General features: G+C 43.7%; 1 protein-coding gene across 1 annotated transcript in view; it reads left to right on the forward strand.

The window, feature by feature from the left end:
- The window catches only part of Cnksr3 (CNKSR family member 3), a 92658-nt gene that overhangs the window by 52293 nt on the left and 25027 nt on the right, over positions 1-15338 (forward strand). Inside the window, exons 3-6 of the mRNA XM_057761640.1 lie at positions 3394-3596; positions 4746-4833; positions 12260-12301; positions 15103-15222. Coding sequence (XP_057617623.1) covers positions 3394-3596; positions 4746-4833; positions 12260-12301; positions 15103-15222 — 453 coding nt within the window. The remainder of the gene's footprint in view (positions 1-3393; positions 3597-4745; positions 4834-12259; positions 12302-15102; positions 15223-15338) is intronic.

A 15338-nucleotide genomic window follows, 5' to 3' on the forward strand; every position in this document is an offset into this window, starting at 1 on the left:
GGCTGCAGAACACCGGCCACTCCTGCTTTTAGTGAACAGTCTTGATAGAAGTTGTCAGGCTAATTGACAGAATGAGAGAGCCTTCCCTGACATCCCAGAGACAAGCCTCCGAAACAAGCTGTGTCTTGTAGGTTCTTTGTCCGTCCATTTGTGAGGCTTTGAAACTAAAAACCATGCTGGAAGCCTGTCCTTGCTTCCTCTCCCCCCTGAATGAGGATATTTTATTGTAGACTTTAGGAAAAGCCAGTGATAGGAAAAAAATAAGTGAATATAAGATTTAGGTAGAATTTTGATATTAAGATGGGAAAGATTTCGAAATTTGTATTCTTTCAAAGTCTGTACAAAAGCTTTTAAAATTTGGCTTAATAACTTCTAAAATTTTTAAGTTACAAAAGATTTCATTTTTTAAAAATTTGTTTGTGTTCCTGTGTGGAGCCCGTGCACATGGGTGCAGGTGCCTGTGGAGTCCAGAGGTGTCAGATCTCCTGTAGCTGGAGTTACAGATAGTTGTGAGCCACTTGGTGTGGGTGCTGGGAACCAAATTCCGCCCCTCCCCAAGAGTGGTGTATACTCTCAACTGCGGATCCAGCTTTCCACCCCTTCTAAGTTTTTAAAATTAATTCTTTTAAAAAATGTATTTTCGTTCTGTGTGTATGGGTGTTTTGTCTGCCTGTGTGCCCAGTGCCCACAGGGCACAGAAGAGGGTGCTGGATCCCTGGAACTGGAGTCACAGAAGTTGTGAACTGCCATGTGGGTGTGGGGACTAGAACATGGGTCCTCTGAAGAGCAGCCATTAGCCTTAACCACCAAGTCGATTTTCTAGCTCCTGAGACTTTTTTAGAAAGTAGAAGCAGTGCAAATTTAAACTTCCAGTAGAGTTCATTTAAAGTCCTTTTCACTTAAGCTGAAACCTCTCCTTATTAAATCATCCTTTCTTGCTGAAAAAGGGAGTTTTTGCAAACTTCTAAATGATGGGCTAGTGTGGGATTACTTTATTTGCCTTCCCCTTCATATGGTGCGTTCCCCTTCATCTAAATATGTGTGTGCTTAGATGTATAGATTGTGTATAATCATCCCCTCTTTGTCCCCAAGAACAGGTGGCTGGAGCCAGTTCCAAAGTGTCCCGATACTTTAGATCAGGCGAACATAAACATTTCCTGAAGTAGGCATCTTTGGTTGGTTTGTACTAGGTCTGGAGTTACTAGGTTTTCCTCATTTTTTCCTTCCCTCTCTCCTCCCTCCTTTTGTCATGCAGTTCATCTTGGCTTCAAACTGTCCATGCTCCTGCCTCAGCTTCCTGATTTCTGGATGATGTGTACATACCCAGTCTGTTTGTCTTACTCTTGTCTGTTGTCCATCCTGTGCAGATCTCATGTATCTTGACTTTCCCTCGGGCAGGGTGATAGGAAGCGGAGGTCCACAGCACACTGAGCCAAGGCCTGGGCTCATGTGCTGTCTTTTGATTGGAATCCCAGCCTTGTCCTTGGTCGCCTGTGTCATCTGGTGATGCACCGTTCTTGGGTCTTGGTGTTTTCAGCTTTAAAGTGGTAATGCAGGTCACGTGTCTGTGATCTGACGGTCTGAGATCTGGGAAACTTTCAGAGAAGTGAAAATTGTTCATCTTACCTCCAGTCGGGGTCATAGTCAAGACATGGGCAGTCTAAATATACCGTATGCGATTGCTTTCAGGCTATGGCATAGAAATTAAAAATTAATTATTTATGTTTATAATTGAGTCCCATCCACAAGATATGTCATGTGCATGCAGATATTCCAAAATCCTAAACCCCACCTAAAATCTAAAACGTGGCTGGTCCCAAGCGTTTCAGATAAGGGACACTCAGTGTGCTGTCCAGTTTTCCCAAGCGTTTCAGATAAGGGACACTCAGTGTTCTGTCCAGTTTTGTGTAAGCCCGACACCAGCCAGAGTCATTTGGGAACAGGGACCCTCAGTTGAAAATATCCCTACCAGACTGACCTGTGAAGAAGCCTGTGGGGCGTTTCCTTGGTTCATGATTGATGTGGGATGACCTAGCTTACTGTGGCCGGTACCACCCTGGACTGGTGGTCTTGGGTTCTTTGAGAAAGCAGGCTGAGTGAGCCATGAGGAGCAAGCCAGTAAGCAGCTCCCTTCCATGGCCTCTGCATCAGCTCCCGCCTCCAGGTTCCTGCCCTGATTGAGTTCCTGTCCTGACGTCCCTGGATGATGGACTATAAGTTCTGAGATGCTCTTGTCCATGGTGTTTCATCACAGCCTTAGAAACCCTTACAGAGACACTGAACTCGCCAGCCGCAGGGGGCCGCAGGGGGTTGGAGGGGACATGAGTCAGGTAGTTCTAGGCATACAGCAAGTGTCAAATATATTATGCCTAGATTCCAAATGGCACCAGGTCATGTCTTTGAAACTCTATGGAAACAGTAACATATACCTCCAGGAATATCTTTCTTTGCTAAAATGATCAGACATTGATTTGGCACATGTATTTACAGCAAAATACAGTATTCTTCCCCGTTTCCCAAATTACCTCAGATTTGGTTATTATTATTATTATTTTATCTGAAAGGGGCCCTAAGACAACATTGCTACACAAAATTAATTAATTGCGGTGCTTGAGATAGCCCAGAGTATGTTACACAATGTTCTATCACTGAGCTGTACCCCTAGCCTGAAATTAATGTTTCTAAAGCAGGCAGATAAGTTAACAGGGCTCCAAAGCACAGATTAAATTTCCTGTGAACTGATAGTGTGGCCTTTTCTCAGTCCCCTCTGTTGGGAATCCATCTCTTCCTTACCTGTGGTGCTGTGGAGAGGGGCATGCAGAGTCCTGGCCTGGCTCGTGGTCCAGATGGGACAGAAGTCAGTGGCAGGTAACTGGAAGGCATTATTCTACTCCTAGAGAACACATGCAATGACATTTTCGGCAGAGATTCCTGGTTGTCACATCTGGGGAGTGAGCATCTGATCTGGGGTGTGTGTGCGTGCGTGCGTGTGTGTGCGTGTGTGTGTGTGTGTGTGTGGTTGCTAGCATCCACATGGGATGCTCTCTAGAGTTGTCCCAGTACACATCAGTTATCTGAAATCTGCTCTGAACTAAGTGCTCAGGAGTGCTGGAGGGGGCAGATGCCCTTATCCAGGCCCTGAGTGAGAGAACTGGCCTCTCCTTGCTTCTAGCCACACCAAGAGCATTTTGTGATAAGGGTCTAGGGAGGGTAAATACCCTTGGGGCGAGAGGAGGCTGTGGGAAGAACAGAGTCAAGGCTAGCTTGTGGGAAGGTGGGTGGAGTGGGCAGGATTTTGTGGGCACGGGGTAAGTTACTCCTGCTACTCAGTCATTTGAGAGTTCAGACATTGCTGATAGTTTTAGACTTTTCCTTTGATTTTATTTCCCACAGAATTATGGCCTTGAAACCGACAATATGAAGAACTTGGTTCTGAAATTGCGAGCATCTTCCCACAACTTGCAGAATTATATAAGTAGCCGGCGGAAGAGTCCAGCCTATGATGGAAACACGTCCCGCAAGCCCCCCAACGAGTTCCTGACTTCTGTAGTGGAGCTCATTGGCGCTGCCAAGGCCTTACTGGCTTGGCTGGACCGGTGAGCTGTGGTGCAAAGCTTCCTGGGGCTTGTGGAGGGCCTGAGATGCTCAGAAGCCTCAACTCTGCCTCAGGAAGAGAAACCATTGTTCCTTGGGTCCCCTCGCCCTGGAATTCAGGGGTCATGGATCAGAGGTAGATCTTAGGGCTCCTTTGGAAGTTACTCTGAAGGTCAACAACAGGAATGAATGAACCCGAGTTCAGAGGGAGGGGAACTGCTAGAGGTTTTTTACTGAGATTAAACATTAGCACTGGAGTATGTGGTTGGTATGAAGCCATCCGTGGACTTGGCTTGGCTCATTTCGGTTGTATTTTTTGTCTTTTTTTTTTTTTCCTATTCAGATTTTTGATTTTTTTTAAAGTAATGCAATATTTTTATTAATTCTTTGTGATTTTCAGACAGTGTGTCTTGTTCGTATTCAACCCCCATTCCTCCCTCCAGCTTCTCCTAGATCCACCCTCCCTTCCATACCCCTCCCCTTGTGTACTCTTCCAGTTTTCCCTGAGCCTCAGCTGTAGGTGCTGTGTTGACAGCATGTCACTTGGGGGCAGGTACCCCACGGTCAGTTGATCTCTGCATTTTGACCAGTTACAGTTTTCTATAATGATTCCTGTCTTCTGTAAAAGAAGCTTATTTGATGAGGGTTGAGAGCTGCTCTTATCTGAGGGTTTAAGGACATGCACTTTGAATGCTGGCTTGTAAGAGATTATATCGGCTTAGGAGACTGCAGTAGTGGGTTCTCCTCTGGCTTCCATGGCCTCACCAGTCACAGGTAGTTGGCTAAATTTACAATGTCAGGCATGACATCATTTCTGTTGAGCAGGCTTTGCATCCAACTGGACAGCTGCTAGTTACTTCCAGGGTCTTTCAGAATATTTTACCGTGGGGTGATTGTTGTGGGTCATAGGTGATCTAACTGGATCGTACTATTGATTGCTCTTCTCTCTTGGCAATGTGTATGGCCCCTTATGATAGATGAGCTGGTTCTCAGGGTCAGATCTCTCTATATTATGTGTTGAGAAGAAATAGCATCATGAAAGATAAGCCAGCCCGTAGTGTAGCCATGCGTCCAGCGTCTAAGGTGGGACGCTCAGGGATTTCTTTCTCTGTCATCGTCCCCTCAGTAAATAGAGTTCTGTTCCTTCCTAGGGCTCCATTCACAGGGATCACGGATTTCTCTGTGACAAAGAACAAAATCATTCAGCTGTGCCTGGACCTGACCACGACAGTCCAGAAGGTCAGTAATGCATCATCATCGATTTCTAGAACTTTCTCCTCTTCTTCATTTTTTCCCCCAAAGGTTCGTGTGTGGGTACAAAGTGTCTCATCCTCCCCCTCATCAGGATTTGGTGGAGATGAAAGGCTGGAAATTTGAGCAGATGGCTCCTGTGAAAAACGACCAGCAGCCTCGGGCTCAGAAATGACTTTGTTTGTCTTATAATCATGAATACCTGTGTATTTCTTCAAATACGTTAAGGTGCTTTTCACTGTTGTCTTTGTTCTGAGCTCTTTGCTGTGCCCAATGATTCTGACTTTTCATTCCATCTCCGTTGTTGGGATTAAAGGTCAGGATGGGACAGGTTGTGAGGCTGTAACAAACAACCCCAAACCTCAGCGGTTTATTCCTTAGATATTTATAGTGAGTGGATCCCACTGGGAGATGTACTCTGGCTCTTTTTACTGCAAACAATCAGCATCTCACTTTGATTGTCCCATGGCAGAGAGGCAGCTAGCCTTGGTGGGGCTAATGTTCTGGTGTGGGATTGACGTGTCAGTTTCCCTCATGGTTCTTCAGTCGGCCTAGATGTTTTAGCAGGAGCCTGTAAGGTTTCAGATTGGCCTATAATTTGTCTAGCTTCTGTGATATTAACTGAAACCAGAAAAGTATGAATGCTATCATGTTACTTGGCATTAAGAAGATTCTTATAATTGTTTTTCATTGAATTTTTTTTATAAATATAAGGAAGGGGTTTCCCTCTTCATATCTATTTGGTTTTAAAGATTTTAATTTTTTATTTTTAATAGGGGTATCTTCCCCTCCTCTGTGTATATGTATATTTCTGGGTACATGTGTTTCTGTACACATATGCCCAGAGTCTAGAAGAGGGCATTGGATCCCTTGAAGCTGGAGTTCCAGGTGGTTGTGAATCTCCCAGTTTGATTATGGGAATAGAACTTGGGTTCTCTGTGATATTAGCAAGTGCTTCTAACTAGCAACCCATCCCTCAGTCTCTCCACTTCATTTTAAACTTTGTGATTTGATATCTATTTCTATGGATGATCTGATAAAAACAAAGATATCCTTCCCTTATTTCTGACCATGTAGTAACAGATGCAGGTGTGTATGTGTATGTGTGTTTTCCTCTGTAACAGAGTGAAATATGGCTTTGTTTATGGAGTTATTTGAATTTGAAACACGTGCTTTGGACCTGGGGTCTGACAGGTACACAAAGACACTCTATGGTCTGTGCTTTTGCGTATGTTTATGATGTATAATGTAATTTTGATGGGAAGAGTGTGGTACCAGCTATAGTACAGGAGTGCCGTGATGTCTGAGACCAGGCTTGGGTGGCAGACTGTGTTTCTCCAATGCCTACCTCAGGGTTCTTTTCCTTTCCTGCTTCCCTCCCTTACTGTTCTGATTCCTTCTTTGATTTATAATGGAGTTTAATTGCAATCCATTGCATCAGAGTGTAAGAGCCAAACAATGAGATTAGCAAGTGGGCCACATTAGCTCATAGGTGCACAAGTCCTAGGTGGTGAGCCTGACATGGACTGCCACTGTAGAGCATGGGAAAGCAGAGGGAAAGTGAGGAGGCAGGGGGCAGATGCAGTGGTGTTTGTTTTTACAGGCTCAGCAGGCTCTGCCTGAGCAGGTTAATGTTGGCTTTGCAGGCATTGGGACAGTTCCTTTGATAAATATTTGCTTGGCATCTGTGATTGCCACTGTTCTAGGCACCGGGGTGCTGGAGCGAATAAATGGACGAGATGTATGTGTCTCAATGAACTTAGTGTCTGGGGCACGGAGAAGCCAGAATCGAGGTCAGTGAGTAAAGTTATGCATGTATGAGGTTACATAAAGTTAGCAAGCTGGGGAGGGAGGGGCGCAGGATGGAGAGGCAAGATGGCTGGCGTTCGTGGAATGACTGGCATCCGTGGCTGCAGCAAGCCACGTTGAGAAGATGACATTGGAATAATTGATCCGTGGAGGTGTGCTCGCCTGGCAGGGGGGGCCTTTAGGACCCCAGTTCGGATCTTTTTGTAGAGAGAGCTATTGATCACTCTGCACTGATGACAGGAAAAATGTAGTTCCCTTCCAACTGCGAGGTCCAGGTCCAGTGTGGTTGTGCCTTCTGCGGAGTGTCCTTCTGCGCTTGTTCCTGCCCACTGAGACCTCATGGCACGTGGCACACGACGGAGGGTGATTTCCCACGTGCATTCAGTGGGGAGAAGGGCAGCTGTTACTCGAGAAGCTGATGGAGTCGGTCTTTCGTCAGCAGAGATTGAACCCTGAACTCAGGGTCATGAGAGGCCCCATGCTTGATAGTGTGTGTGCATCATTTGATTTTACTTCCCTGTGGTGCTCACTGGAAGAGTTAGTCTCATGGCTGAGAGCATATTCTTCATGGGTTCAAATTCCACCCCTACCACGGATTAGCCCTGAGCTCCGGACAAGTCATTTAAGATTCATAAGACTTCACTGTCTTAGCTGTAAGATGAGAACTCTGACGTAGTCCTCCTTATCAGATGGCCTGGTGGAATTCCTCTAAGTTCTCCTTTCCTGCCCCATTTGTGAGTCTTAAAGAAAAAGGCAATATAAAAATGAGATGTGAAAAGCCAGGAGTGATGGCACATGCCGTTAATTCCAGGACTTGGGAGGCAGAGGCAGGTGGATCTCTGTGAGTTAGAGGCCAGCCTGCTCTACTTTGTGAATTTCAGGACAGCCAGGGCTACATTTTTTTTAAGATGTGAAGAAAAATGATGCTTAAAAAATTTTAAAGGCCAATATGTACATATGTATATACACATGTATACAAATATAGTCAGATGTTCATAAACTAGGTAAAAGAAGACGTAAATATAGCTGCTAGTTAGAGAGAGAAATTGTTTTTTTCCTGGCAGGGAAAGGGGTAGACAGAGAGTGTAGGGAACCAAGCAAAGAAAGAAAGGGAGGGAGGGAAAGAGAATGCGTGGGTTTATTTGCAGAGGTCATATGTATGACTGCACACGTGTAAAAATTAGATAGAGAACAATTTGAATGAATGTGGGTTTTCTGTATGTGGTGTTAGGAGTAGAAGGTACGGCATTTTCTGCACACTCGGCTACTGTACTGAGCTAGACTCTCAAACAGAATATGAGGTATTTTAAAAATGACGTCTGCCTGTATGATACAGAAAGCACTGCACTGCCTCAGAGAGTATACTCAGGCGGGAATATAAATATCTTGAATTTTGGATATTTTTGGGAAATATTGTGTCCCAGTATCAGACTTGATAATTTAAGGAGAACTAGGGAAATACATATGTCGCCTTCATTTTCTAGAACTTAAATTTTTTTTTTAATTTGAACACATTTTCCTAAGTTTGAGTTTGGTTTTTGACAATTCATTCATATGTGTATATAAAGGAATGAATATATATACACACACACATAAGAATATGTTTATACATGTGAATATGTATATGTATATATATATATATATAAGATGTATATATGCACAAATATGTATATATTTATATGAATGAACACCACACACACACACCCCAGAGCAACCGGCTTGGTGAGTGTGTTTGGTGTCATTTCCAGTGCAGTGTAATGGCAGCTACAAGATGAACCATTTCAGAAGCTGCACCCTCTCTCTCCTTTGCTCCTCTCTTTTTCTTTGACGTGGGGACTTGAAGGACTAGGGCTGTAGCTTCCTCCTCAGAGACAGGAGGAGCATGCCTCGCTGGAGTCTCCATCCCTGCCTCATCTACCGAGACACAGCTGCTCTCCCTTGCCCTCCCTTGCATCTCCTGTGAGCTGGCGTCCTCTCTGCTTTTTCTCAGCGTGCACATCCCACCTTGCAGTGCATTTCTGCTGTGGCCCACGCCAAGCACAGGGACCAGCCCTCCTGTCCAGTGTTGGGGGGATAGGATGGGATGAAGGAAGCAGAGGCAGGAAGGGGTTGGGATCTGCATTTTCAGCTGGGCGAGCCCTTTGAACCACTTGAAGACTTAGAACGTTAGTGGTGCAAGAATGAAGAGGCAGTGCCGGGAAACAGAGCAGCGGAACGGAACTTGAGCCCAAGGGAGTAGGATGGAGAAGACAGAGACACCCTTATTGAGTGGGAATTGTGTTTCAGGTGTGTCCTCATGCTTGAGTCCTGTGGTTACACTGAGTTCCAACAGTTGTCCGGGTGTGGCCTTGCTATCTTATTTTACTGAGCAGGAAAGAGAGGCTGAGAGGTTTAGCAGGCTGTCCAAGGCTGCATCGTTCCTCAGGAGGTAGAATGAGGACAGGAGGCAGAGGAGACCCACCCGGGGACAAGCTGCTGGCTGCCCTGGGTGGTCCTGACTGCTGACCCAGGTGACCAGGGGTTGTCATCTAGCTCAGCTTCTGTGTGTGACTCATGAGGGGGTGACTTGTTCAGTAACGTTTTCTTCCTTCCCCTTGCTACCAGGCCAAATAATATGACGTCCTGCCTGCAGCTGTTTCCTTTCGGGGTAGGGAGGAATGGGTGTGGGGAGCCACCTTGCACTGGGCGGAAGGTGACACACAGGCCTGGATGGCTTGGGATTCTCACTCTTACCCGTTAGTCAGTCTCCATGACAGGAATCCCGTTTATGTCGATGGATTCCAAAGAATCAAATATCAGGAACCAATAGGTCACACCTCATCCTGGTGTAGTAGGAGTGGTCTTCTGACAAGGAGACGGTCTTCAGGGAAGACAGACCATCTTTCTTAGACGGTTAGTTATATTCCATCCTAAGACCATGGGAGCGGACAGTTTCCAGAGTTGCTGTCTGTAGCAGTTCTCTGTAGCAATAGTCGATGACCTGTTGTGGAAATAGATGGTTTAGTTCCTATGCATGAAGCGCAGGTAGAAAAACACACCTCTAAGCTGTAGTTACTCACGGTTACACAGTTGCTCATGTAGCTTAGGTTTGTATTAGAGTCATACTTCGGGGGAAATGTATTTCTAAGTTTCTTAATTTTTTCCCCCAGTTTTTTTTTTTTTGAGATTCAGCATCAATTTTGGGAGCAGTAAAATAGCTGTTATTGGATCTTCTATTTTTATCTGGTAGAGAAAAAATTTTAGTTTTAAGAAGACAGGAAAATCCTGATTCTGAAATCATATAGGATAAGAACCGGTAGCCGTCCTCACTCTAGTAGTCGAGAAAACTGACCTAGTAAACGTGACATTTCAGCCTAACTGAAAACCGCTACTTGTAAATTCAGATCTGATTGATATATTTTTTTTTTTACACACCTGAAACTTTAACCATTTTTTCAAGATTGGCTCAGTGTGGGTGTGTACTCAGTAGCACAAAATAAGTAGGTCTCTGGGCCAAGAGGTGACTTAACATTTAAGAGCGCCTGTTTGATTCCCAGCATCCTCTTGGTTCACAAGCATCCACTACTCCAGTTCCAGGGGATTTAGCGCCCTCTTCTGGTCCCCAAGGGCACCAAGCAAAACCCCTCACACATATAATAAAATGAATATATCTAATTTTAAAAATTAACAAAGAAGAAACTTTTTTTCTGATTTCCTCTCCTTCACCTTGTGGTGTGGGTTGAAATCCCCCAGTGCAGATGGTTCTAGAAGGCCACCTGTGAGAGTCTCATGCTGTTAGTTTCACTCTTGTGGCTTCTGGAGAAAGAGGACAATGGTGACTCCTAATCTGCTAACCCTGCTGGCACAGTGTTCCAGGTCTTTGTTCTTTGGCTGAGAAAATAATGCCTCGCATTCCAGCCCTTTATTTAATGCCATCAATAGCATACCTCAAGACCACTTTTTTGGCAGTGTGTTAATGAATGTTTTGTTAAACTTTTTTCATCTTCTAAGGTCTGAAGTATGTGATTTAATCTCACTGGCGCTTAAAATAAACTTTTGTGGCTGAGTTTACCCAAGGCCTTATTTGAAAGTTATTCTTATAGGCAGGGCTTGGGTTAAGGGTTGCTGGCTTGTTGGCCCACAGCTAGCTGAGCCTGGGGTCGCATTGGGAACCATAGCTAGGATTGCCATGTTTGTCGTTACTCTTCAGACTGGACAGAAGGTAGATTTTTTTTCTTTTTTAATTGATTTTTATTGAGCTCTACATTTTTCTCTGCTCCCCTCCCTGCCTCTACCCTCCTCCCTTAACCCTCCCCCAAGGTCTCCATGCTCTCAATTTACTCAGGAGATCTTGTCTTTTTCTACTTCCTATGTAGATTAGATCCATGTAAGTCTCTCTTAGTGTCCTCATTGTTGTCAAAGTTCTCTGGGATTGTGAATTATAGACTGGTTTTCTTTGCGTTATGTTTAAAAACCACCTATGAGTGAGTACATGTGATAATTGTCTTTCTGTGTCTGGGTTACCTCACTCAAAATAATGTTTTCTAGCTCCATCCATTTTCCTGCAAAGTTCAAGATGTCATTATTTAGTACTCCATTGTGTAAATGTACCACATTTTCCTTATCCATTCCTCAGTCACGGGGCATTTAGGTTGTTTCCAGGTTCTGGCTATGACAAACAATGTTGCTATGAACATTTTGAGCACTTGTCCTTGTGGCATGATTGAGCATCCTTTGGATATATACCCAAAAGTGGTATTTCTGGGTCTTGAGGAAGGTTGTTTCCTAATTTTCTGAGAAATCACCACACTGACATCCAAAGGGGTTGTACCAGCTTGCATTCCCAGAGTAGGTAGATTTTAATATGTAGTTTGGTAACAGGACTAGAACCCTGGGCCTTGTGACTTCTAGAAAGATCTAAGCCAATCTTTTTCTTTTAAAAAGGATTTATTTTTAATTTGATTTAAACATCTTCTTGTAATTTCTTACTTGAATACTGTATTGACATTGATTTTCATCTCTTTTTCTACCCCCTCCAGCCCCTCCCATGTCTCTCCTACTTTATCCCAAATAAATGAGACAAAGTTGTTGTTACATACCACACACAGACACAACACACACACAGGTACACATCCCCCCCCACACCACTGTACCCCTTTAGCACTGTACATGTGCACATGTTTCTAGGGGAGGCCCCTGGGATTGGCTCATCCCTGGAGGAAATGGGTCTTCCCTCCATTGCTGATCTCCCATGGCTCTCCTTCTAGGCCAGTGTGACATTTCCTCTCTCCTCCATGATGTCCTGTCAGTTGGTGCTGTCGTGATATCGGTCTTGTTTAGACAGCCATACTATGAAGATTCACGGGTGCTCCTTTCCTGTCATAACTAGGAGACACTATTCAGCTGCAAGCATCCTGGTCATGACAGTGGCTTAAGATCTTTCTGCCCCCTCGTCCTGGTTTTCCCTTGAGCCCTAGATGTAGGGGTTGTGTTATAGATACATCAGTGAGGCTGAGTACCCCACCTCCCTATTCTCTGTATTGTGACATTGGGACCAGTCGTGTTAAACCAATTTCTTTTTAAAGTTTTTCATTCTTACACCTATTTTTCTTATTCCCTTCTTTAGGATTGCCTCGTAGCAGAAATGGAGGATAAAGTTTTAAATGTGGTAAGTGTATTTTTCTAAACATTACTGTACAATTCATTTTCCAAAGGCAACAGGAATCATATTAATTACATGCACTGGCTAATTATGTCAAGATGAACTTTGAAATACTGGCTCTGGGGATTTGAATCTGTTAGTTTAGATGGAAGAGTCAAGGTTGTTTAATGAGACCACTGCTTAAGAAAATTCCTGTGCCTATTGGCTATACTGGGGTCTCTGTTTCTGTTTGATTTTGCTGTTCTTTTTTCTTCTGGACAGTTCATTGGGGTACAGGTGTGCAGCAACTCCTTAGGGTGAGAGCCATGTGCATAGTTCATGAACGAACTATTTCTATTTAGGAAACTACCTTGGCAGAAACTTTACGATGCAGGCGGGATATGTTCTGTGACTGTGTAAAGAGCATTCTGGAAGGATTCAGCATCGCTTCCTCCTTTTGACACAAGCAGCCTGTGCCCTTTTGATAAAAACTCTACTCCTGTTGGGTTGAGGAATTTGGCAATGAAACTGCTATAAATATATTTTCCATAAATAGGGAAGCTAAACAAAGCTAAAGGAATGTGCAGAAGTACCACCTCATGGATTCTCCACCTTGGAAAGAGAAGTCACCCTTCGGAATTTCCGGATGCCTTTGCTCATTTGATTTTGGAAGGGTAGATGGCTCTGATTATAAGAATTATGTGCATAACCCATGGCCTCTGCAGGAAGACCACTCCCTGGGGGTACTCTCCTGCATCTGAGGACAGGAGGGGTCATTGAGACCATGGGACAAACAATGCAAAATATGGAATTATAGAACTGAGATGATATGGGGAAATCTAGGCGATCTGGGGTTCAGAGGAGTTCTTAGATAGAAAACCAAAAGAAGAGTCTGTCAGAGAAAAAGTAATAGTAAATTTTATTAAAATCAGAAACTTGCCTCTGTGAAATTCACTAGGAAGACAGTGAGGTGCCAAGCCACATTTAGAGGGAGAATATTTTAAAAACGTTTTAGAGGACATAGAATCAAAATATTCAAACCAAGTCTTAAAACTTGGTAATAAGAAAATGATCCAGCTAAAAACAGGTCTGAAGAAACACTTTACCCAAAGGAGACACGGAGAGGACAGATAAGCACATGAAACATGGTCGTCTGTGATTAAGGGATTACAGAGTGCAACCAGGGCACACCGCTACATGCTTACTAGAGTTGGCTAAAATCCAGAACTGACAACAGCAAATGTTGACAAGTATATGGAACATGGTCATTTATTGCTCAGAGGGATGAAGAATTGGAAAAATTTGGAGGACGATTTGGCAGTTACAAAACTAAGTATAATCTAACTGTATGATCTACCAGCTGCACTGCTGGGTGTTTACCCTAAGGAACCGTAAACTTAATGTCAACAAAAATCTGCCCTGAATTGCACGTAATGTTTATAACAGCTTCATTCCTAATTGCCCCAAAATGGAAGGCAACAAGCTGTCTTTTTATAGGTGGATGGATAAACAAATACGCAGTATTCATAGCATAGGATATTACCTAACAGTAAAAGAAATGAGCTATCAAACTGAGAAAAGAAATAGAGAAAATTTAAATGTATATTGTTAATAACAAGCCAGTAATAAAGGACTTGAGTGTTGTAATTTCAGCTGGTTGCTCTTCTAGAGAAAGCAAGGCCATGGAGACAGTGAAAAGTTCGTGCTGGCCAGGAGTCCAGGGCGAGGAAGGGTAGAATGGATTGTGTTGAGCGTGCGGACACTGATAGCAATGGAATCCCTAATCGAATGCTTTAATAATGGATACGAAACATTAAATGTTTGTCAAAGCCTTTAGGACATAGGCCGAAAAAGTGAATACTACTTAAAATTATGGATTTAAATCTTAGTTCATCAGCTTTAAAAATAAACAACACTATATATAGGATGTTGTTGTAATATGAGCGGCAGGGCTGCGTCCCCGGCACCCAGCCGCCCGCATGGCTAGCTTATGCCCCGAAATAATTACACGGAAACTGTATTCTTTTGAACACTGCTTGGCCCATTAGCTCCAGCCTCTTATTGTCTAGCTCTTACATATTGATCTAACCCATTTCTAATATTCTGTGTAGCACCACGAGCTGGCTTACCAGGAAAGATCTTGCGTCTGTCTGGAGTGGGAGAATCGTGGCGACTCACTGACTCGGCTTCTTTCTCCCAGCATTCTGTTCTGTCTACTCCACCCACCTAAGGGTTGGCCCATCAAATGGGCCTAGGCAGTTTCTTTATTAATTAACCAATGAAAACAACAGATTAATACAAGACCCATCTCCATCAGGATGTTAATACTGGGGAGAGCTGGCACAGAGAGAGGAAGTCTGTGGGAAATTCAATGCGTTTGTTGCTTGATTTCCCTCCTGGAATCTTGGAAAACTGAAGTTTATTAAAAATAAAGCAAATAACAATTACAACAACAAAAACCAGTTGATTTAGAGTGAGATTACCATGTTCTCCCTTGTCAATATTTAGTATATAAGAGAGCGTGTGTGGCCCTACGCTAATGAGCTCTTAGGTGTCTGAGGACTTCTCCTTGGCTGCCAAAGGGGTTTCTTCCTGCCTTGTGTTTTACAGTGGCCATAAAGGAATGATTATAAAGCGATGCATTTTAGAAACCGGGAACAGTAGCAGCATTCCCACAGACTATACACATGGAGTCCAAATGCCAGGCGTTCACTGAGCGGGATTATCATAGCGGGGCTGACCGGAGCCAGAGATTATGCATGAGGTGTGTTTCTGTAAAAATCAGCTCGAGATAAACCTGGTTAATGATTGACCTCTCTCAATTCCAGGTCAAGGTTTTAAATGGCATCTGTGAGAAAATAATGCGCTCTACCACGGATCCTGTTATGAGCCAGTGTGCGTGCTTGGAGGAAGTTCACTTACCGAACGTTAGACCTGGGGAAGGCCTGGTAAAAAGTCTCTTGGTTTTTAAGCATTAAACTGTTCTCACTATAATGCTGAATAGTGGAGATATATTATAACATTATTATATTATATTACTATATTTTATATTAGGGACTTGCTG

Source organism: Chionomys nivalis, chromosome 2 (assembly GCF_950005125.1).
Source record: "Chionomys nivalis chromosome 2, mChiNiv1.1, whole genome shotgun sequence".
Classification (NCBI taxonomy): Eukaryota; Metazoa; Chordata; class Mammalia; order Rodentia; family Cricetidae; genus Chionomys; species Chionomys nivalis.